Source organism: Cherax quadricarinatus, chromosome 9 (assembly GCF_038502225.1).
Source record: "Cherax quadricarinatus isolate ZL_2023a chromosome 9, ASM3850222v1, whole genome shotgun sequence".
NCBI classification, from domain to species: domain Eukaryota; kingdom Metazoa; phylum Arthropoda; class Malacostraca; order Decapoda; family Parastacidae; genus Cherax; species Cherax quadricarinatus.
Window position 1 is genome coordinate 18,330,857 of NC_091300.1, and position 25,483 is coordinate 18,356,339.

The window sequence follows — 25,483 nt, forward strand, 5'->3', positions numbered from 1 at the left end:
AGTCTCTTTGCTGTCATCTGTTTAGTTTTTTTAGGGCAGTGCTTGTTATAGAGGTATTGGTTTTTTTTTAGAAAATTATTAATACATTCGTCAATATCTGTATAGGTTTCTAGCTCAGTGTGCCAATCAATGTTTGCTATTGCTGTTGTGAAGTTATTAATGGCTGCCTCATTGTGAAGTCTGAAGGTGACTTTAGTAGTGTCTTGGGGTAGTTTACCAAGAGTTGTTATGAGGAAAGTAGGGTAGTGGTCTGTGGTATTATCTGTAATTATTCTAATTATCTATAAATATATTGAACAACCATGGTGACATCACACATTCCTGTCTAAGGCCTACTTTTACTGGGAAATAATCCACCTCTCACCTACATACTCTAACCTGAGCCTATCATCGTAAAAACTTTTCACCACTTTCAATAACCTACCTCCTATTCCATACATTTGCAACATCTGCCACACTGCCCCCCTATCCTCCCTGTCATATGCCTTTTCCAAATTCATAAATGCCACAAAAACCTCTTTAGCCTTATCTAAATACTGTTCACCCATGTGTTTCACTGTAAACACTTGGTCTACACACCCCCCTACCTTTCCTAAAGCCTCCTTGTTCATCCGCTATCCTACTCTCTGTCTTACTCATAATTCCATCAATAATAACTCTACCATACACTTTACCAGGTATACTCAACAGACTTATTCTCCTATAATTTTTACAATCTCCTTTGTTCCCTTTGCCTTTATACAAAGGGACTATGCATGCTCTCTGCCAATCCCTAGGTACCTTACCTTCTCCCATACATTTATTAAATAAAAACACTAACCACTCCAAAACTATATCCCCACCTGCTTTTAACATTTCTATCTTTAAACCATCAATCCCAGCTGCTTTACCCCCTTTCATTCTACTCACTGCCCCACGCACTTCCCCCACACTCACAACTGGTTCTTCCTCACTCCTTTTTTTTTTTTTTTTCAACAAGTCGGCGGTCTCCCACCGAGGCAGGGTGACCCAAAAAAAAAAAGAAAATCCCCAAAAAGAAAATACTTTCATCATCATTCAACACTTTCACCACACTCGCACATTATCACTGTTTTTGCAGAGTTGCTCAGAATACAACAGTCTAGAAGCATACACATATAAAGATACACAACATATCCCTCCTTGCCCTATACATGAAATCACAGCTTCCCTATCTTTATCAACATTTAACATTTCCTCAAAATATTCCCTCCATCTTCCCGATACCTCTAACTCTCCATTTAATTACTCTCTTCGCCTATTTTTAACTAACAAATCCATTCTTTCCCTAGGCTTTCTCAGCTTATTTATCTCACTCCAAATCTTTTTCTTATTTTCAACAAAATTCACCGATATCATCTCATCCACTCTCTCATTTGCTCTGTTTTTACATTGCTTCACCACTCTTTTAACCTCTCTTTTTCTCTTCATATACTCTTCCCTCCTTGCATCACTTCTACTTTGTAAAAACCTCTCATATGCTAACTTTTTCTCTCTTACTACTCTCTTTACATCATCATTCACCAGTCACTCTTCTTCCCTCCCACACCCACTTTTCTGTAACCACAAACTTCTGCTGAACACACTAACATTATATTCTTAAACTTACCCCATACATCTTCTACCCCACTGCCTGTATTCTCACTAGCCCATGTGTCCTCCAACAGTTGTTTATTCTTACGCTAACTGCCTCCTCTTTTAGTTTATAAACCTTCACTGCTCTCTTACTTGCTGCTTCCATTTTCCTTGTATCCCATCTACCTTTTACTCTCAATGTAGCTACAACTAAAAAGTGATCTGATATATCTGTGGCCCCTCTATAAACATGTACAGTGGACCCCCGCATAACGATTACCTCCAAATGCGACCAATTATGTAAGTGTATTTATGTAAGTGCGTTTGTACGTGTATGTTTGGGGGTCTGAAATGGACTAATCTACTTCACAATATTCCTTATGGGAATAAATTCGGTCAGTACTGGCACCTGAACATACTTATTGAGTGAAAAAATATCGTTAACCGGGGGTCCACTGTATATCCTGAAGTCTACCCAACAATCTTTTATCTACCAATACGTAGTCCAACAAACCATTGTCATTTCGCCCTACATCATATCTGGTATACTTATTTATCCTCTTATTCTTAAAATACGTGTTACCTATAACCAAACCCCTTTCTATGCAAATTTCAATCAAATGCTTCCCATTATCGTTTACACCTGGTACCTCAAACTTACCTACCACACCCTCTCTAAATGCTTCTACTTTAGCATTTAGGTACCCTACCACAATTACTCTTTCACTTGGCTCAAAAGGTCCTACACACTCACTTAACATCTCCCAAAATCTCTCTCTCTCTCTACGCTCCTCTCTTCTCCAGGTGCATACACACTACTTATTATGACCCACTTTTCACATTCGATCCTTATTTTAACCCACATTATCCTTGAATTTATACATTTATATTCACTCTTCTCTCTCCATAACTGATCCTTTAACATTATTGCTACCCCTTTTTTAGCTCTAACTCTCTCAGATACTCCTGACTTAATCCCATTTATTTCTCCCCATCAAAATGCCCCTTCAGCTTTGTTTCACTTAGGGCTAGGACATCCAACTTCCTTTCATTCATAACCTTTGCATTCACTTTTTTATCATCTGCGCTACATCCATGCACATTCAAACATCCCTATTTTATAAAGTTGTTCTTTTTGTTCTTTTTAGTAATTTATACATGAGAAGGAGTTACGTGCCTATTGCTCCCAGCATCTAGTCACCTCCTACGACATGCATAGCTTATGGAGGAAGAATTCTGTTCCAATTACCCATGGAGATAAGCAGAAATAAAACAAGAACAAGAACTAGGAAAAAATAGAAGAAAACTCAGAGGGGTTAGTATATATATGCTTGTACATGCATGTGTAGTGTGACCTACGTATAAGTAGAAGTAGCAAGACATACCTGCAACCTTGCATGTTTAAAAGACAGAGAAAAGACACCAGCAATCCTATCATAATGTAAAACAAGTACTACAGTACAATATAAACCCTGGAGTTTACCTGGAGAGAGTTCCGGGGGTCAATGCCCCCACGGCCCGGTCTGTGACCAGGCCTCCTGGTGGATCAGAGCCTGATCCACCAGGCTGTTACTGCTGGCTGCACGCAATCCAATGTAAGAGCCACAGCCCGGCTGGTCAGGTACTGACTTTAGGTGCTTGTCCAGTGCCTGCTTGAAGACAGTCAGGGGTCTATTGGTAATCCCCCTTATGTATGCTAGGAGGCAGTTGAACAGTCTCGGGCCCCTGACATTTATTGTATTGTCTCTTAACATGCTAGTGACACCCCTGCTTTTCATTGGGGGGATGTTGCATCGTCTGCCGAGTCTTGCTTTCGTTGTGAGTGATTTTCGTGTGCAAGTTCAGTACTAGTCCCCCTAGGATTTTCAAGGTGTATATAATCATGTATCTCTCCCGCATGTGTTCCAGGGAGTACAGGCTCAGGAACTTCAAGCGCCCCCAGTAATTGAGTTGTTTTATCTCCGTTATGCGTGCTGTGAAGGTTCTCTGTACATTTTCTAGGTCAGCAATTTTACCTGCCTTGAAAGGTGCTGTTAGTGTGCAGCAATATTCCAGCCTAGATAGAACAAGCGACCTGAAGAGTGTCATCATGGGCTTGCAATCCCTAGTTTTGAAGGTTCTCATTATCCCAAGAATACTAAGAATATAACCCAAATCTTGATAAAATAGAAGATCTAAGGAAGACAGTCCTGCTAACCCAAACACTGCCCCGCTGCCAGACAATCACTTAACCCAAGCTCAGGGAAATCAAGCCTTCTCTGCCATAGCTACACAGTATCTACTTTAGTGATATTATGAAAGGATATCGCAGAAGAAACAACAGCAGTAAGAAAAGAGTAACACCAAGGACCCTAGAACTCAACTTGTCTACCCAGCAGTAAGCCGGTGTATCATCAACCCCCCCTCACCACCACCACCCAGGGAACAACAACAACAAACATGGCTGACTCCCCCTCCAACTCCACTCCCTTCAAAGGATTCACCCATGATAACTCAGGTATGATTATTCCTGACAATATCAGGGACTACATCATCGCTCTAGAAAGCAAAATTAAAGATATTAACCCGTAAACGGTCCAAACATATATATACGTTCACTACCATACTGCCCCAACTTTTTTGAGAAAAAAAAAAATTGCTGTTTTTTAATAGGTAAAAAGAGCATATGGTACCCAGGCATCCCCAATTATTTTAATATGGCACACAGTGAGTACTCACACCCATTCTCTCATGTCTAGGTGACTCAGGCTTATCGTGGCAATGTAAAATGTATGACACATAAAACGTATATATACATTTGGGGAACTAGCGGTAAAAACGTATATATACGTTTGGACCATTTACGGGTTAAAGCAACACTTGCACGACGAGAATCCAAGATAACCAACATCGAGAACAAGATCAAAAACCTTGAAGAGAAGATTTCATCGGGAAGTGTTGACACAGACACCTTGATTTCCAAGACGACAAAACTGAACAAGATAAGTTGTCTGATGCAATTATAATAAACAGCCCTCACATTCCTAGTGACATAACCCAAGAACAGTGCAAAGAAACTGCTATCAGGATAATACAGGACCATGTAAAAGTTATCGTCCAAAACAATGAAATCAAAGAAACACGTTTGCTAGGAAAACAAGGTAGAAAACACAGTATTATGATCAGACTTCATTCATATGATAAAAGAAAGGATTTAATTAAATCAGCAATTACAATGAAAAATGGAGTGTTCATCAACAAGTGTCTAACAAGAAAATGTCAAAACCTTCTGTTCAGGTTGAGAAAACTTAAACAGGAAAACAAAATACATCAGTGTTTCACTTGAGATAGGAAAACACTAGCTAGAAAAACTTCAACAGGACAACAATACACCATCTCAAATGAACATGATTTCTCTACCTTCCTTAGAAAAGCTGAAATTTCTGTAACAGATTAGATAATGTCCTTAACACATATATACGTGTGGTGCATATAGTGTACATTACTATTACATTATTGTGCATTATTATTTTTTCTTTTACTAGCTAATACCAGCTACCTCAAATACTTTTTACTTTTTAATTGCTATTAATTGCTCATAATTTTGTGTTGCAAGTAAAATCTTACTCCAAATTAATGTTATTCATGGTTGCTACCTGTCCATTTAATTCTGTTTACCACTACTTTTTTTAGTCCCTTTTATACTATGTGTGCAATTAGTGTATATTCCAATTACATTATTGTGTGAGTCCCAAAACTATGTTTTGCTAGCTAGTACCAACTACCTCATATTTTTTTTACTTTTTATAGTGCAATTAATTGCTCAACTTATTATACATTACAAATCAGATCATACTCCCAAATCAACATCATATCATAGTGACTATCTGTCCATTGAACTTTGTTTACCATTACTTAATTTAGTCTCTTATATATTTTCTCCTTTATTTTAGCTTTATATAACTACCTTAGTGCATATATTCACAATTGTTAAAATAATCAAGGTGCTATTCTCAGGTGCTAAAGTGTAATAAGTTCACTATTTTGCCATTATATTCCCAAGCTCATTTATTTGATTACCACTTTATTTGTTCATCACAACTTATATTAGTCCCTTTTATATTGTCTCCTTTATTTTAACTTTAAAGAACTACCTTAGTTCATATATTTACATTTGTTAAAATAATTCAGGTGCTATTTTATAGCTTTAGAATATTTACTTTGTCTTATACTTAATTCTAACTATAGATTCACTATAAATCTTATGATTACAAGCATTGATCCTGATACCAACCTCTTATTGAATGACTTAAATGAATGAAACAGTAACTGTAATTTCTACACAGCAGAACAATCAAAGGCACTTCTCAGAGCCAACAACAACATAACTGTCTTTAACTACAATATCAGATCTTTAAGCAAACATTACGATGACCTCATAACATTACTAAATTCCCTGCATGCCAGTATCCCCATCATTACTCTCACTGAAAACTGGCTAAAGCCTGATACTACAGATGTCTATGCCATTACTGGTTACACAGCTGTACACAACTGTAGACCAGCTCAACAAGGAGGTGGCACAACTGTATACTACTCAGACCACTGGGAACAACTTGAGAGTCACTGGACCCCTGGCGCACAAAATATCTATCCAGAGAGGTCTTTTTCTGGTGTTTCTTTAAGATTTCCCTGAAGTGGGACACAACACTGTCATTGTACATGTTGCAGATACAGTTTGTTTCAGCTTGGTCAGGGAGATACTTTTCAACAAAACTTTGCAGCTCATTCCACATTCCACACATGTCCTTAATCACTGAAGAAGGCACCTCATCCACTCCCTCTTCCTTCTCCTCTGAAGCAAGTTCCTCGGCTGTGGTCTGATGTTGTTCCAGTTGAAGCTCTTGCAGTTCGTCAGTGGTTAGCTCTTCCCTGTGGTCCTCCACCAACTCTTCCACATCCCCGTCACTCACTTTATTTACCAAAGGGCTTGCACTAGCTTTCCTTGAGTCCATGATGACTTATTTAGCAGTTGCAAGCACAAAAAACAATGGATTATTATGAAATGTATTGTATGAACCCGCGGGGTGATGGTCACGTGTTGGTAAACAATGGCACACTGAGCGTGAATGGCGTGGGAGACTGGCTTTGTGTGCGTGGTGACGGGCGGATGGGTACCGGATGGTCGCCGAAACATGAGTTTTTTCACGAAACTCGAGGCCAAATTTTTCCAAAAAAAAAAAAACTCGCCGAAGGTCGAATTTCGCGAAAGTTGAGGCTGCCGAAACTCGGGGGTCCACTGTAATTGTTGATTTGTTTTTGCCGTACATCCTCATATTTTTGTACTATCTCCTTCACTTCTATGGTGTTTCTCGCTTTCTTTACCAAAGGGCTGCCACTATGAAGCTTTTTTGGGCCCATGGTGGCTTATTTCATAGTCACAATCTTTAAACAAGCACTAAACACAATGAATTTATTGTGAAATGTTCAGATGAGTGCGCAGGGTAATGTTCACTCAAGGATACACAAAGCTAGACTGGTTCACGACACCTGTGCGGGGAGGCACGCAGGTGCTGGCAGGTGGACAGGTCTGGTATGCCAGCCGAAACATGGGGCAACAGCCAAAACTCTACAAAATTTAGCCAGAAAAAGCGGTCAAAACTCGAAGCTGCCGATACTCAGGGTGGCCGAAACTCAGGGTTCCACTGTATACTAAAAATAGACTTAGGCATTTAAAACAATATAAAAGTAAAACACACATACAATTCACTCATTACTTACCTTAAAATATTTGTAGTCTTAATGTAAGGTGAGAGGTGAGTAGTATTTATTGTAGGAAGAGGAAGAAGAGGAAAGAATGGAAGAAGTACAAAAGTTCATTGTAAAGGGGTTAGCTGGTGTATTCTCAAAAGTCTGTATTGTGGTAATAGCTTCACAAACATATGCAAAATGAACCTGTATGAACCAACTCAACAACCTCTCCTCAGCCCTGTGAATAATACTTTTAGTAACTCCATATAACATTTTATTATTATATACATTATTTTCACCAATTTCTTCAGTCTTTGTATCTGCACCTTGGTTCACGTATAGTTATTCCACAATTATTTGATAACATTTTCCAAGGAACACATCTCCAACTATATACCAGAAATCTGGGAAAATGTACTGTAATACCCTCAGTGGGAAGCAGCCAGAGTATTGAAAAAATCTATAGTGTTAAGCAAAAATTATTTGTAGAATAAGAGTGGGTCATGACTTACGATGAGGTGCAGTATATATTAACAAGAGGCTTACTTACCTATGTATGTTTCCCCATCATCAGCATGAGAATCATCAACATTGGCAGCCATCTGAGCAAGAGATTCACGTTCCTCTAACTCCTCACTTGCCTGCGAGAAAATTTGTGATGTAAGAGAAGTGTAAAGATATTATACTTAAAGAGCAAAAGCCCATATGATGATTACCCCTATTTATACAGTAAAACAATACTGTTGGTAAGTGAAAAGAAAGTACAGTATAACCCCGGTTTTCACTTTTAATCTGCTCCGGAAGGTCGGCCGAAAACCGATTTGTACGAAAACTGAAGTAAAATTTCCCATAAGAAATAATGTAAATCCAATTAATCCATTCCAGACACCCAAAAATATTAACAAAAATACATTTTATAGAGAATAACTGTAGTTTTACATGCAGAAAAAATGAGAAATAAATATAAATGACTAATAAAATGGAGAAATGAACATTTAACATCACTTTTACCATTATTGAAGACTCTTGTTGGCATATGGAAGGTGGCAAGGAGGGGAGAGGGAGGAGAGGTTATTATCTGGAAGGGGAATCCCCCTCCATAAGGACTTCAGGTATCAAAGCCCTATCTGGGGTTACTTCCCTTCTTTGTCTTTTTCTGACACTAGGACCAGCTTGAGAGTCACTGGACCCCTGTCACACAAAAAAATCTGTCCAGAAAGGCCTGTTTCTGGTGTCTCTTTAAGATTTGCCTAAATTGGGAAACAGCATTGTCACTGAACATGATGCTGACATGGCTTGCAACAGCTTTGTTAGTGTGATATTTCTCCACAAAACTTTGCATTTCATTCCACTTTCCCCACTTTTTTGGCCAAAATTCTATCCCAATTATCGGCCATTATTTCAGAGATCAGCCGTATTGGATGCATCCACCCGCTGCTCTGCCACGTTCGTGAGTCAGTCTGGCTGTGTCTCTGGGTGTGTGAGGAAGCTTCCGCACATTCATCCAAACATTTCGCTGAAATCCATTCTTTTTTGTGGTTATTGATTGAGTGCAACTGCAAAATAAGCCACCATGGGCCCAAAGAAAGTTCCTAGTGCCAACCCTTTTGTAAAGGGCTGAGAGAGAGGGGAGAATATGCCTTTTCAGTGATTCAGTGATTCTATCATATGTATGATACTAAAGCAGCAGGAGTAGATAAAGGCAATTGCACCAGCCAGCAATAAAGTGTAGCATTAACAGTGTAGCAAGTAAGTTAAGCGATTAAGTGATAGAAAAAGGACAACACAAAACTCTTCCAATGTTGTTGGAGGTATATAGGGCCACTGACAACATATGCTCCCCTGCGTATCTTCCACCACCCTAAACCTCTGCCAGCATCTCAATAACCTCTTTATTTCTTTACATTCTCCACAATAACCACTTTATTTCTTAACATTCTCTATTATGTTTTTATACAATATTTCTTATTTATAAATTACATACATTGTTTCAGTGTGACTAGTGGTGTTTCAGTGTGACTAGTAGTATGACTAGTGGTAGTGGCCACTGCCGCCGCCACCACCACCACTATATTGTTGTGTATGATTAAAAGAGTGAAGAGTGAAAATGGTAGGCATTAGGGGAGTACAGGCTGCCATAATTATATTTATCTTTCTCCTGCAATTCCGTGAAGAAGGAAATCAGTCATGGGGGCTGGAAAAGGCGAATGGGGTAATAGCACCCCGGACAGTAAAAGCCCAGCAGTTGCCATCCTACCAGAAACACAAATGTCACTATCGCCGCAAGGTATGGCAACACCGCATACCCAAACACAGTGGCATACAGCTCTTATTGTAGCGCTCTTAAGTGGTGATATCCAAATTAATCCAGGACCTCAAACTATTGTGCAGAGGCAAAACAGGCAGATAAGTGAAGGTGATAATGACGGTCTAGTAGCTAGGAATGATAACCTTAATTCCATATGTAATGCATACATAGGCCAATGTGAGACAATACAGCCATTCTTATTATCTCAAACACCACCAAACAGGTGCATACACTGCACTAAAAAACGAAAGAAAAACAGAAAAGACACCTTATGTAAAATATGTAAGGGGTGGGTGCATAATGGATGTACGTACAATTATAGTAATGGTGCCAGAATTCATTTTGTGTGTAACAAATGCACTTTGTCACAGTTACCCTTTAGCAATGATGACGTTGATTTACGTAATTTTAATACAAATGACCCATTGCCATATATTGATGATTATAATTGTTTTATGAAAACAGGCCTTCACTTTATTCATGTCAACGCAAGATCACTTTTTCCAAAATTGGCAGAGATTAGGATTCTAGCTAACAGAGCTAGGGCGGCAGTTATATCCATCTCTGAATCATGGTTGGATGATACGGTGACTGACGACGAGGTCAGAATAGAAGGTTACAATATAAAATGCTTAGATAGGAACAGAAAAGGTGGTGGGGTACGTGCCTACATTAGAAATGACTTGGCTTACAACCCAAGACCTGATTTAAATAACAATAAACTGGAGATTCTATGGTTTGAAGTGCTGCTTCCCAAGACCAAAACCATCTTAGTAGGAACTAGTTACCACCCTCCCACCCATGACCAGTTCTTAGAAGACTTTTCCAGAGTCTTGTACATAGTGTATAGTGTATACTACAGTGGCTCCCTAGTATATTGATGATAAAGGCTAAAGTGTCATTTGAAAACAGGTGAATTTGTAAATGAAGTGATAAGCCTATAGAGGCAGGTGCCAGAAGTCGCCAGAACTTACCACAGGTCAGCTGTTTTTTAATAATCTTCCTGGCTTGCCAGTGTACTCGCATATAATCTAGTGATACCAGTGATTAGCAGAATACAGTGTTGTAGTAGCAACTAACCAGTATTATAATGGTACTTAGTGGAGTGGAGTGACTTTCATTAGTTTCTTTTTCTTGAAATACGAGACGTTACTGTGAATTTCATATAACCTGTAGTTACCAGCAGTCGAAATATACACAACGAGAAGCAATTATTACTACAGAAAAAGCGTCCTTCCTCCAAAATTTGCACCAGTCAACTATAGTGATAATATAGCATTTATTGTGGTGGAGACGGAAAAAATAAAAAAAAAAAAAAAAAAAAAAAAGAGAAAAGCCAGATACAGCGATTGATAAACAAGGAGGTGACCGTTCGTCATTGTAGGAGCTGCCAGATATCACCGGCTCTTCAACACGCAAGTTATACTTTTGTATCAGTCAAATCACATATTACTCGGGTAGATAATTTCCAGTAGATCCTTCATGTGTTAGCTCAAATCACCGACCAGTATGTTTTAAAATAAGTGACCCACTGATCAGAGCAGATCGTCTGGCCCGAACCCTTGCCTGGTCCGAACCCTTGACTGGTCCGAACCCGGGACTGGTTTCAAACAGTTTCGTTGGACAATAAAGCAGACTGTAAACGGATGGGGTTGTAGGCGCCCTATAAACACAAACATTAAAAATCAGGAACGTGACGGTAAGCTGTCCAATATACAAAAAGAGTTAGAAACAGAAATACAAATAGCTAGAGCTTCATTTAAGGTTATTAATAGAATTTTCAAGAGGTTGCTAGTAGAATTGCAGTAAATCAACCATTCAAATCATTATGAAGCCCTGTGTAGTCTGTGGTCAGTCAAACAAACGGGCTTCCACATGGATAAATTGTCATTTTTGTGGAAATTGGTGTCACGCCCCTTGTGCAGATATCCCAGAACTAGCTACAAGCAGTATTAAAACAGAGAAGTGTTTTTGGGTATGCTCAAATGAGGAAAAACTGTGGACTAAAATCACAAGGGTATTAAAAGAGGACAACATCAAAGCTGCTTTCATAGAAAACCTGGAAGCTTTCTACAACAGATGGGAACATAAAATGTCTGGGCTGAATGGTACTGCCCTTGATACTGGCCATGTAGTCATAAACTGTAAGGCTGGAGGTGATGTCCTGGTAGTCAGTAAATGTGGGGCTGATAGTGCTGTCCTGGGAGACAGTAATGGTGAAGCTGGAGGTGCTGTCCTGGGAGACAGTAATGGTGAAGCTGGAGGTGCTGTCCTGGGAGACAGTAATGGTGAAGCTGGAGGTGCTGTCCTGGGAGACAGTAATGGTGAAGCTGGAGGTGCTGTCCTGGGAGACAGAAATGGTGAAGCTGGAGATACTGTCCTGGGAGACAGAAATGGTGAAGCTGGAGGTGCTGTCCTGGGAGACAGAAATGGTGAAGCTGGAGATACTGTCCTGGGAGACAGTAATGGTGAAGCTGGAGGTGCTGTCCTGGGAGACAGAAATGGTGAAGCTGGAGATACTGTCCTGGGAGACAGAAATGGTGAAGCTGGAGATATTGTCCAGGGAGTCGGGAATTATACGCAGGAAGGAATACATATAAATGACCTCATAGGGGACAGGAGCCATAGTAGGGAAACAAGTGTAGTCAAAGATAAGATAAAACCAATATTGCAAACTAGAAATACCGCAGGAAATAGCAAACAAGAGGACTCCAATAGCAATAGTGAGGATAAATTACCAAAAACAACTGGTGGGAGCTCCATTGTTGGTGCTAGGGAGGATAGAAGTAAGACAGGGAAACATGCACCAACAGGGAATACAGTCACAGAAACCCAAGGCAAGCGGAAACCAAGACTGTGCACATACTATGCACTTGGTATCTGCTGGCATGGGAAATCTGGAAAAACAGATGGGACATGCAACTATGACCACCCTAGAAAATGCCATGCCCATATGAAAACAGGAAAATGCAAACTCCCTTCCTGTAAGCTTTTTCACCCTGAAATGTGTACCTCTTCAGTACAGGAAAGACTGTGCTATAACTTAAATTGCCAGGCATACCATCTAAAGGGGACAAAAAGATACAAAACATCCAGGCCAGGGGAAAACCTGGGTAGCCACAGCCACTCAAGAGGGAGAGGTTTTTTAGTGCCAGGAAGGAAAAAAAACTGGCAGGAAATGGCAGAAATCGTACACCAAATCCAGTCATTCCTGGAGTGGAACCACAGTCGATGGCCTCCACTCCAAACCAACAGATACAGATACTAATGCCGGAAAAAAAATCCCCCCCCAGTACCAACAATACCACCAGTCCGATAACATTCTTCTTTGCAAATATACAGGGTCTAAAGCCAGCTACAAACAACAAAATACCTTTCATCCGTGGACTGCTTGCAGAGGCAAAGGCAATGTTCGCGGCTTTCACTGAGACCCACATAAAGGATCACTTGGACAACGAAGTATGGATCCCAGGTTACAACCTATACAGATGTGACAGAGTGAACAGGCAAAAGGGGGGGGTTGGCCTGTACATTGCAGAGTCACTTGTTTGCACAGAACTGCTTAATGCCTCAAATGACGTAGTGGAAGTTTTAGCAGTAAAGGTCGAGAACCAAAACCTAGTCATTGTGGTAGTCTACAAGCCTCCGGATGCAACATCCCAGCAATTCCAGGAACAGCTGTTAAAAATTGACCACTGTCTGGAAAATCTTCCAGCTCCTGCACCCAACATCTTGCTCCTGGGGGATTTCAACTTAAGGCACCTAAAATGGAGGAATATAGCAAATAATATTGTTGCAGAAATAACACCAGGAGGCAGCTCTGATGAAAACTCACACTCACACGAGCTTTTAAATCTCTGCACAAAATTCAATTTAAACCAGCAAATAATAGAGCCTACAAGACTGGAGAATACACTAGACCTCATCTTCACTAACAATGATGATCTGATAAGAAATGTCACCATATCAAAAACAATATACTCAGATCACAACATAATTGAGGTTCAGACATGTATGCATGGAGCCCCAGACCGACAAAATGAGACTAGTCATGAGGGAGCATTCACCAAATTCAACTTCAATAACAAAAACATAAAGTGGGACCAAGTAAACCAAGTCCTAACCGATATAAGCTGGGAAGATATACTAAGCAACACAGACCCAAACTTATGCCTAGAACAGATTAACTCGGTGGCACTCGATGTATGCACAAGGCTTATTCCTCTAAGAAAAAGGAGGAGTAGATGTAAAATAGAAAGAGACAGGCGCTCCCTTTACAGGCGACGGAAAAGAATAACAGAGCGGCTAAAAGAGGTCAATATATCTGAAATGCGCAGGGAGACACTGGTCAGAGAAATAGCAAGCATCGAACTTAAGCTAAAAGAATCCTTTAGGAGTCAGGAATCGCGGGAAGAACTAAAAGCCATAAATGAAATCGAAAGAAACCCAAAGTATTTCTTCTCCTATGCCAAATCAAAATCGAGAACAACGTCCAGTATTGGGCCCCTACTTAAACAAGATGGGTCCTACACAGATGACAGCAAGGAAATGAGTGAGCTACTCAAGTCCCAATATGACTCAGTTTTTAGCAAGCCGCTAACCAGACTGAGAGTCGAAGACCAAAATGAATTTTTTATGAGAGAGCCACAAAATTTGACTAACACAAGCCTATCCGATGTTATCCTGACGCCAAATGACTTCGAACAGGCGATAAATGACATGCCCATGCACTCTGCCCCAGGGCCAGACTCATGGAACTCTGTGTTCATCAAGAACTGCAAGAAGCCCCTATCACGAGCCTTTTCCATCCTATGGAGAGGGAGCATGGACACGGGGGTCGTCCCTCAGTTACTAAAAACAACAGACATAGCCCCACTCCACAAAGGGGGCAGTAAAGCAACAGCAAAGAACTACAGACCAATAGCACTAACATCCCATATCATAAAAATCTTTGAAAGGGTCCTAAGAAGCAAGATCACCACCCATCTAGAAACCCATCAGTTACACAACCCAGGGCAACATGGGTTTAGAACAGGTCGCTCCTGTCTGTCTCAACTACTGGATCACTACGACAAGGTCCTAAATGCACTAGAAGACAAAAAGAATGCAGATGTAATATATACAGACTTTGCAAAAGCCTTCGACAAGTGTGACCATGGCGTAATAGCGCACAAAATGCGCGCTAAAGGAATAACAGGAAAAGTCGGTCGATGGATCTATAATTTCCTCACTAACAGAACACAGAGAGTAGTCGTCAACAGAGTAAAGTCCGAGGCAGCTACGGTGAAAAGCTCTGTCCCACAAGGCACAGTACTAGCTCCCATCTTGTTCCTCATCCTCATATCCGACATAGACAAGGATGTCAGCCACAGCACCGTGTCTTCCTTTGCAGATGACACCCGAATCTGCATGACAGTGTCTTCCATTGCAGACACTGCAAGGCTCCAGGCGGACATCAACCAAATCTTTCAGTGGGCTGCAGAAAACAATATGAAGTTCAACGATGAGAAATTTCAATTACTCAGATATGGTAAACATGAGGAAATTAAATCTTCATCAGAGTACAAAACAAATTCTGGCCACAAAATAGAGCGAAACACCAACGTCAAAGACCTAGGAGTGATTATGTCGGAGGATCTCACCTTCAAGGACCATAACATTGTATCAATCGCATCTGCTAGAAAAATGACAGGATGGATAATGAGAACCTTCAAAACTAGGGAGGCCAAGCCCATGATGACACTCTTCAGGTCACTTGTTCTATCTAGGCTGGAATATTGCTGCACTCTAACAGCACCTTTCAAGGCAGGTGAAATTGCCGACCTAGAAAATGTACAGAGAACTTTCACGGCGCGCATAACGGAGATAAAACACCTCAATTACTGGGAGCGCTTGAGGTTTCTAAACCTGTATTCCCTGGAACGCAGGAGGGAGAGATACATGATTATATACACCTGGAAAATCCTAGAGGGACTAGTACCAAACTTGCACACGAAAATCACTCACTACGAAAGCAAAAGACTTGGCAGACGATGCACCATCCCCCCAATGAAAAGCAGGGGTGTCACTAGCACGTTAAGAGACCATACAATAAGTGTCAGGGGCCCGAGACTGTTCAACTGCCTCCCAGCACACATAAGGGGGATTACCAACAGACCCCTGGCAGTCTTCAAGCTGGCACTGGACAAGCACCTAAAGACAGTTCCTGATCAGCCGGGCTGTGGCTCGTACGTTGGTTTGCGTGCAGCCAGCAGCAACAGCCTGGTTGATCAGGCGCTGATCCACCAGGAGGCCTGGTCACAGACCGGGCCGCGGGGGCGTTGACCCCCGAAACTCTCTCCAGGTAAACTCCAGGTAACTCCAGACTTGAAAACAATTGCGAAACAGTAATACTGGGAGACTTCAATATCTGTTTTCAGCAGCAAAATAATGGGCTATGCAAAAGGTATAAGCAAATTCTAGGTTTAAATAGTTACACCCAACTAATTTTGTTGGTGTATTAACACCAACCCGGATCACACAGTTCTCAGCCACCCTAACTTACCACATACTTTGTAACCGCTCTGAGAACATTAGTCAGTCAGGCGTCATTACCACAGGCCTTAGTGATCATCTCATCATTTACTGCACCAGGAAAATCACTAGGGATAGGACAGGCCTACACAGGCCAATAAAAATGAGGTCAACTAGAAACTACAGTAAAGAAACACTGGTAAATAGGTTACACAATTGTGAGTGGACAGTGATAATAAGTTGCACGGACGTAAATGATGCCTGGGAAAAATTCAAAACAATGTTCACTACCATCCTTGATAATATTGCACCAGTTAAAGAGGTTACGATTAAATGGAGAACTGAACCCTGGATGACTACTGAGATATTAGATAATGTGAAATTCAGAGATCAGTTGCTAAAAAGATTTAAAACAAATAGACAGGTTATTGCAGCACTAAATGAATTCCAAAGGGTGAGGAACAGAGTACAGAGACTTACAAAAGGAGCAAAGGCAAAGCACTATTGCTCAAAAATTGAAGAGTACAGTGGACCCCCGACTTACGATCAGCTCCCAACTCGAACAATTATGTAAGTGTATTTTTGTAAGTGCTTTTGTAAGTGTATTTTTGGGGGTTTGAAACGGACTAATCTAATTTACAATATTCCTTATGGGAGCAAATTCGTTCGGTAACGGCACCCGAACAGCCTTCTGGAACGAATTAATATCGTAAGTTGGGGGTCCGCTGTATAAGCATAACCCCAGAAAGCTCTGGCAACAACTAAAACAACTGAGGTATAGCCATAAACCAGTAGATAGGTCTAGCATAGTACTCACTATTGATAATGAGGTATGCCACAAAACATGTAAGGTTGCAAATTGTTTTAATTTCTACTACACATCTGTCGCATCAACACTAGTAAGTAAACTACCAGCTGCATCAAATACCTTTAACACAGACTCAGATAAGTTTCAAACATACTATACCAATAAAGAGGTAACTCCAAACAGTTGTCAACTAGTAAGTGTATCTCATGACTTTGTTCAAAAAGAACTAAGCAGGTTAAACCCAACTAAGAGCACCGGCTCTGATAACATCCTGTCTAAGTTCCTAAAAGATAGTGCTTCTGAATTGTCAATCCCTATTGCTCACATAACCAATTTGTCCATCACCACTAATACTGTATGGGAGGGGTTCAAGGAGGCCAGAGTTACTCCTCTCTTCAAGAAAAATAGTAGGTATAATGTAAGCAACTATAGGCCTGTTAGTATACTCAGTATAACATCCAAAATTCTAGAGAGGGTAGCGTACTGTCAAGTAGTTAAGTACCTTAATGACAACAACATTCTCCATAGCAATCAATCAGGCTTCAGAAGATCTTACTCAACCGACACCTCCCTAATTAATCTGATGGATTACATGAGAACTGAAATGTCAGTGAGGAACCTCATAGGTATGGTAACCTTAGACCTGCAAAAGGCCTTCGATACTGTCAACCACAATATATTATGTAAGAAACTTCAAGCTATCGGTATAGGTTCTGTAGACTGGTTTAAGTCCTACCTTAGCAACAGGAGACAAACTGTCAAAATCAACAAAGCGGAATCAGAACCCCTGCCGATACCATGTGGAGTTCCCCAAGGTAGTATTCTCGGTCCCTTATTATTCCTATGCTATGTTAACGACATGCCTATCAGTGTCAAGTGCAAACTCCTACTGTATGTAGATGACAGTGCTCTGTTAGTGTCAGGTAAAGACCCACAAGATATAGCTAATGTTTTAACACTGGAACTGGAGTCCTGCAGCAAATGGTTAGTAGACAACAAACTATCATTACACCTCAGGAAAACTGAAGCCATTCTCTTTGGCACAAAACATAACTTAGAAAGGTAAATAATTTTAAAGTCCAGTGTAATGGGGAGCCCATCACTTCAGTTTCCTCAGTAAAATATCTGGGAATCTCCTTTGACCCATGCATGTCAGGAGAATTGATAGGGAACAGTGTAGTAAAGAAAGTGAATGCCAGACTGAAATTCCTCTATAGACAAGCACAGTATCTACCTACTGAGGCTCACAGGACTATATGCCATATGGATTACGCTTGCTCTTCATGGTACTCTGCCTTAACAAAAAAACTGAAAGATAGACTGCAAATCACCCAGAACAAAATCGTAAGATTCATCCTGGGGCTGGGACCAAGAGAACATGTAGGCCAGGATGAATTACAGCAGTTGGATATGCTGAATGTTGAAGACAAAGTAAAACAACTGAAGCTAAATCATGTTTATAAAATTGCTCACAAACAGTGTCCAGAATATCTTGCTGCCAATTTTGTCAAGGTTGGGAACCAAAGCAATCATAATACTAGGGGGAGAGAGCACAACTTTGTAGTACCCACAGTAAGTGGCAAGGCTTCAAACACCTTTTATTGTACAGCAATAAAGGAATGGAACAGACTGCCCGCACATGTCAAAGCCAGTCATAGCATGAACCAGTACAAGAAGGGAGCCAAAAGGAGTCTGATGAACGTAGCTTCAGAAAGGGAGGGGAATGATTTTTTATTTTTTAAGCTAATGCACGTGTAATTTTACCTTATTCCTAGTAAAGACCCTCGTATTGTAGTCTTAATGACCCTCATGTAGTAGATAGTCTTAATAGTATGATAATAAGGTGTTATCTCCATTATAGAATAATAAGATATTATCACCTTTATTTTTTTTTTTTTTTTCAACAAGTCGGTCGTCTCCCACCGAGGCAGGGTGACCCAAAAAAAGAAAGAAAATCCCCAAAAAAGAAAATACTTTCATCATCATTCAACACTTTCACCACACTCACACATTATCAATGCTTTTGCAGAGGTGCTCAGAATACAACAGTTTAGAAGCATATACGCATAAAGATACACAACATATCCCTCCAAACTGCCAATATCCCAAACCCCTCCTTTAAAGTGCAGGCATTGTACTTCCCATTTCCAGGACTCAAGTCCGACTATATGAAAATAACCGGTTTCCCTGAATCCCTTCACTAAATATTACCCTGCTCACACTCCAACAGATCGTCAGGTCCCAAGTATCATTCGTCTCCATTCACTCCTATCTAACACGCTCATGCATGCTTGCTGGAAGTCCAAGCCCCTCGCCCACAAAACCTCCTTTACCCCCTCTTTCCAACCCTTTCGAGGACGACCCCTACCCCTCCTTCCTTCCCCTATAGATTTATATGCTTTCCATGTCATTCTACTTTGATCCATTCTCTCTAAATGACCGAACCACCTCAACAACCCCTCTTCAGCCCTCTGACTAATACTTTTATTAACTCCACACCTTCTCCTAATTTCCACACTCCGAATTTTCTGCATAATATTTACACCACATATTGCCCTTAGACAGGACATCTCCACTGCCTCCAGCCGCCTCCTCGCTGCTGCATTTACCACCCAAGCTTCACATCCATATAAGAGTGTTGGTACTACTATACTTTCATACATTCCCTTCTTAGCCTCCACAGATAACGTTTTTTGACTCCACATATACCTCAACGCACCACTCACCTTTTTTCCCTCATCAATTCTATGATTAACCTCATCCTTCATAAATCCATCCGCCGACACGTCAACTCCCAAGTATCTGAAAACATTCACTTCTTCCATACTCCTCCTCCCCAATTTGATATCCAATTTTTCTTTATCTAAATCATTTGATACCCTCATCACCTTACTCTTTTCTATGTTCACTTTCAACTTTCTACCTTTACACACATTCTCAAACTCATCCACTAACCTTTGCAATTTTTCTTTAGAATCTCCCATAAGCACAGTATCATCAGCAAAAAGTAACTGTGTCAATTCCCATTTTGAATTTGATTCCCCATAATTTAATCCCACCCCTCTCCCAAACACCCTAGCATTTACTTCTTTTACAACCCCATCTATAAATATATTAAACAACCATGGTGACATTACACATCCCTGTCTAAGACCTACTTTTACCAGGAAGTAATCTCCCTCTCTTCTACACACCCTAACCTGAGCCTCACTATCCTCATAAAAGCTCTTTACAGCATTTAGTAACTTATCACCTATTCCATATACAGTGGACCCCCGGTTAACGATATTTTTTTCACTCCAGAAGTATGTTCAGGTGCCAGTACTGACCGAATTTGTTCCCATAAGGAATATTGTCAAGTAGATTAGTCCATTTCAGACCCCCAAACATACACGCACAAACGCACTTACATAAATACACTTACATAATTGGTTGCATTCGGAGGTGATCGTTATGTGGGGGTCCACTGTACTTGCAACATCTGCCACATTGCTCCTCTATCCACTCTATCATATGCCTTTTCTAAATCCATAAATGCAATAAAAACTTCCCTACCTTTATCTAAATACTGTTCACATATATGCTTAAATGTAAACACTTGATCTACACATCCCCTACCCACTCTGAAGCCTCCCTGCTCATCCGCAATCCTACATTCTGTCTTACCTCTAATTCTTTCAATTATAACCCTACCGTATACTTTTCCTGGTATACTCAGTAAACTTATTCCTCTATAATTTTTACAATCTCTTTTGTCCCCTTTCCCTTTATATAAAGGGACTATACATGCTCTCTGCCAATCCCTAGGTACCTTCCCCTCTTTCATACATTTATTAAACAAAAGTACCAACCACTCCAACACTATATCCCCCCCTGCTTTTAACATTTCTGTCATGATCCCATCAGTTCCAGCTGCTTTACCCCCTTTCATTCTACGTAATGCCTCACGTACCTCCACCACACTTACATTCTGCTCTTCTTCACTCCTAAAAGATGGTATACCTCCCTGGCCAGTGCATGAAATTACCGCCTCCCTTTCTTCCTCAACATTTAAAAGTTCCTCAAAATATTCTCGCCATCTACCTAATACCTCCCTCTCCCCATCTACTAACTCCCCTACTCTGTTTTTAACTGACAAATCCATACTTTCCCTAGGCTTTCTTAACTTGTTTAACTCACTCCAAAATTTTTTCTTATTTTCATTAAAATTTCTTGACAGTGCCTCTCCCACTCTATCATCTGCTCTCCTTTAGCACTCTCTCACCACTCTCTTCACCTTTCTTTTACTCTCCATATACTCTGCTCTTCTTATAACACTTCTGCTTTGTAAAAACCTCTCATAAGCTACCTTTTTCTCTTTTATCACACCCTTTACTTCATCATTCCACCAATCACTCCTCTTTCCTCCTGCCCCCACCCTCCTATAACCACAAACTTCTGCCCCACATTCTAATACTGCATTTTTAAAACTATTCCAACCCTCTTCAACCCCCCCATTACTCATCTTTGCACTAGCCCACCTTTCTGCCAATAGTCGCTTATATCTCTCCCGAACTTCCTCCTCCCTTAGTTTATACACTTTCACCTCCCTCTTGTTGTTGCGGCCTTCCACTTTTCCCATCTACCTCTTACTCTAACTGTAGCTACAACTAAATAATGATCCGATATATCAGTTGCCCCTCTATAAACATGTACATCCTGGAGCCTACCCATCAACCTTTTATCCACCAATACATAATCTAACAAACTACTTTCATTACGTGCTACATCATACCTTGTATATTTGTTTATCCTCTTTTTCATAAAATATGTATTACTTATTACCAAATTTCTTTCTACACATAGCTCAATTAAAGGCTCCCCATTTACATTTACCCCTGGCACCCCAAATTTACCTACTACTCCCTACATAACATTTTTACCCACTTTAGCATTGAAATCCCCAACCACCATTACTCTCACACTTGATTCAAAACTCCCCACACATTCACTCAACATTTCCCAGAATCTCTCTCTCTCCTCTACACTTTTCTCTTCTCCAGGTGCATACACACTTACTATAACCCACTTTTCACATCCAATCTTTATTTTACTCCACATAATCCTTGAATTTATACATTTGTATTCCCTCTTTTCCTGCCATAACTTATCCTTCAACATTATTGCTACTCCTTCTTTAGCTCTAACTCTATTTGAAACCCCTGACCTAATCCCATTTATTCCTCTCCATTGAAACTCTCCCACCCCCTTCAGCTTTGTTTCACTTAAAGCCAGGACATCCAGTTATTTCTCATTCATAACATCCCCAATCATCTCTTTCTAATCATTTGCACAGCATCCACGCACATTCAGACTTCCCACTTTGACAATTTTCTTCTTATTCTTTTTAGTAATCTTTACAGGAAAAGGGGTTTCTAGCCCATTGTTCCCGGCATTTTAGTTGACTTTTACAACACGCATGGCTTACGGAGGAAAGATTCTTATTCCACTTCCCTTTATATTATAATAATAAGGTAAAAGGACCCCAATGGAAATAAGTCACTCTGTCTGACTTTTTTGGGTTATCCTAGGTACTTTACACATATGCTGCTATGTATGATAATCTATGAAACTGTATTTGTGTATACCTGAATAAACTTACTTACTTACAGCTTATGCTGTCAGTGGCCCTTATAAACCCAACAACAACAACCACACCACCACTAGCCACATATGTTATGACATATTTCATTCATTCTAGAATATATATAATATTTCTATGTTATTAATATTGTTTATGTCATATTAGATGAGCTGTGATAGATAAATAAGCCGTAGAGTTGATATTAGTGCCAACAAGAGCCTTCAATACAGGTAAAAGTGATGTTATATGTTCATTTATCCATTTCATTAGTCATTTTATTTAGTTCTCATTGTTTTGTGTATGTAATACTATAGTTAATCTTTAAAAAATGCATTTTTTGTTAATATTTTTAGGTGTCTATGGCTTAATAGTATTTACATTAATTCTTATGGGAAATATTATTTAAGTTTTCGGCCTTTACAGATTTAGGCCGACCTTCTGGAATGGATTACGGTGGATAACCAAGGGTCCAATGTATAACAAAACCTACAAGAATTTCCGAAACAAGTGCCTCATTACCTGACCATATCTGGACAAATTCTATATCCCCATTAAAAGTAGGCATAATCACAGATAACACCACTGACCACCATCCTACCTTTCTCATAACCAACTTATATAAAGTGCCCCAGGACACAAGTAGATTACATTCTAATTACATGACAAGTAATCAGTTAATAACTTCATTTCAGCATTAAGTAACATCAACTGTCAGAATGAGCTAGCAGTCAACCTCGATATTGATGAATGTGTTAATATTTTTTACAAAAAAAAAAAAAAAAACTCTATAATAGGCATTGCCCAATAAAAACAAAGCAGATCACAGCAAAGAGAATAAACAGCCCCTGGCTTACAAACACCATCCTCAAATCCATTGATAAAAAACATCTATATGTAAAACAGTATCGAATGGGTCAAATAACAAAGGATCTCACAAAACATTACTCATCAGTACTGACTAATCTAATAAGGAGGTCTAAAAAAACTGTATTATGAAAACAGATTTCATAACATAAAAGGTGATATGAAAGAGACCTGGAAAACCCCATCTGATTTTTTTTTTTTTTTTTTTTTTATCATCACACTGGCCGATTCCCACCAAGGCAGGGTGGCCCGAAAAAGAAAAACTTTCACCATCATTCACTCCATCACTGTCTTGCCAGAAGGGTGCTTTACACTACAGTTTTTAAACTGCAACATTAACACCCCTCCTTCAGAGTGCAGGCACTGTACTTCCCATCTCCAGGACTCAAGTCCGGCCTGCCGGTTTCCCTGAACCCCTTCATAAATGTTACTTTGCTCACACTCCAACAGCACGTCAAGTATTAAAAACCATTTGTCTCCATTCACTCCTATCAAACACGCTCACGCATACCTGCTGGAAGTCCAAGCCCCTCGCACACAAAACCTCCTTTACCCCCTCTCTCCAACCTTTCCTAGGCCGACCCCTACCCCGCCTTCTTTCCACTACAGACTGATACACTCTTGAAGTCATTCTGTTTTGCTCCATTCTCTCTACATGTCCGAACCACCTCAACAACCCTTCCTCAGCCCTCTGGACAACAGTTTTGGTAATCCTGCACCTCCTCCTAACTTCCAAACTACGAATTCTCTGCATAATATTCACACCACACATTGCCCTCAGACATGACATCTCCACTGCCTCCAGCCTTCTCCTCGCTGCAACATTCATCACCCATGCTTCACACCCATATAAGAGCGTTGGTAAAACTATACTCTCATACATTCCCCTCTTTGCCTCCAAGGACAGTTCTTTGTCTCCACAGACTCCTAAGTGCACCACTCACTCTTTTCCCCTCATCAATTCTATGATTCACCTCATCTTTCATAGACCCATCCGCTGACACGTCCACTCCCAAATATCTGAATACATTCACCTCCTCCATACACTCTCCCTCCAATCTGATATTCAATCTTTCATCACCTAATATTTTTGTTATCCTCATAACCTTACTCTTTCCTGTATTCACCTTTAATTTTCTTCTTTTGCACACCCTACCAAATTCATCTACCAATCTCTGCAGCTTCTCTTCAGAACCTCCCAAGAGCACAGTGTCATCAGCAAAGAGCAGCTGTGACAACTCCCACTTTGTGTGTGATTCTTTATCTTTTAACTCCACGCCTCTTGTCAAGACCCTCGCATTTACTTCTCTTACAACCCCATCTATAAATATATTAAACAACCACGGTGACATCACACATCCTTGTCTAAGGCCTACTTTTACTGGGAAATAATTTCCCTCTTTCCTACATACTCTAACTTGAGCCTCACTATCCTCGTAAAAACTCTTCACTGCTTTCAGTAACCTACCTCCTACACCATACACTTGCAACATCTGCCACATTGCCCCCCTATCCACCCTGTCATACGCCTTTTCCAAATCCATAAATGCCACAAAGACCTCTTTAGCCTTATCTAAATACTGTTCACTTATATGTTTCACTGTAAACACCTGGTCCACACACCCCCTACCTTTCCTAAAGTCTCCTTGTTCATCTGCTATCCTATTCTCCGTCTTACTCTTAATTCTTTCAATAATAACTCTACCATACACTTTACCAGGTATACTCAGCAGACTTATCCCCCTATAATTTTTGCACTCTCTTTTATCCCCTTTGCCTTTATACAAAGGAACTATGCATGCTCTCTGCCAATCCCTAGGTACCTTACCCTCTTCCATACATTTATTAAATAATTGCACCAACCACTCCAAAACTATATCCCCACCTGCTTTTAACATTTCTACCTTTATCCCATCAATCCTGGCTGCCTTACCCCCTTTCATTTTACCTACTGCCTCACGAACTTCCCCCACACTCACAACTGGCTCTTCCTCACTCCTACAAGATGTTATTCCTCCTTGTCCTATACACGAAATCACAGCTT

The 25,483-nt window shown here is 40.3% G+C and overlaps 1 protein-coding gene across 8 annotated transcripts in view; it reads right to left on the reverse strand.

Moving 5' to 3' along the window:
• Positions 1–25,483, reverse strand: part of Khc-73 (Kinesin heavy chain 73) — an 886,736-nt gene that overhangs the window by 292,768 nt on the left and 568,485 nt on the right. For all 8 annotated transcript variants that reach the window (XM_070083276.1, XM_070083279.1, XM_070083274.1 and 5 more), the window contains one exon: positions 7,874–7,964. In XM_070083276.1, the coding sequence (XP_069939377.1) occupies positions 7,874–7,964 (91 nt within the window). The remainder of the gene's footprint in view (positions 1–7,873; positions 7,965–25,483) is intronic.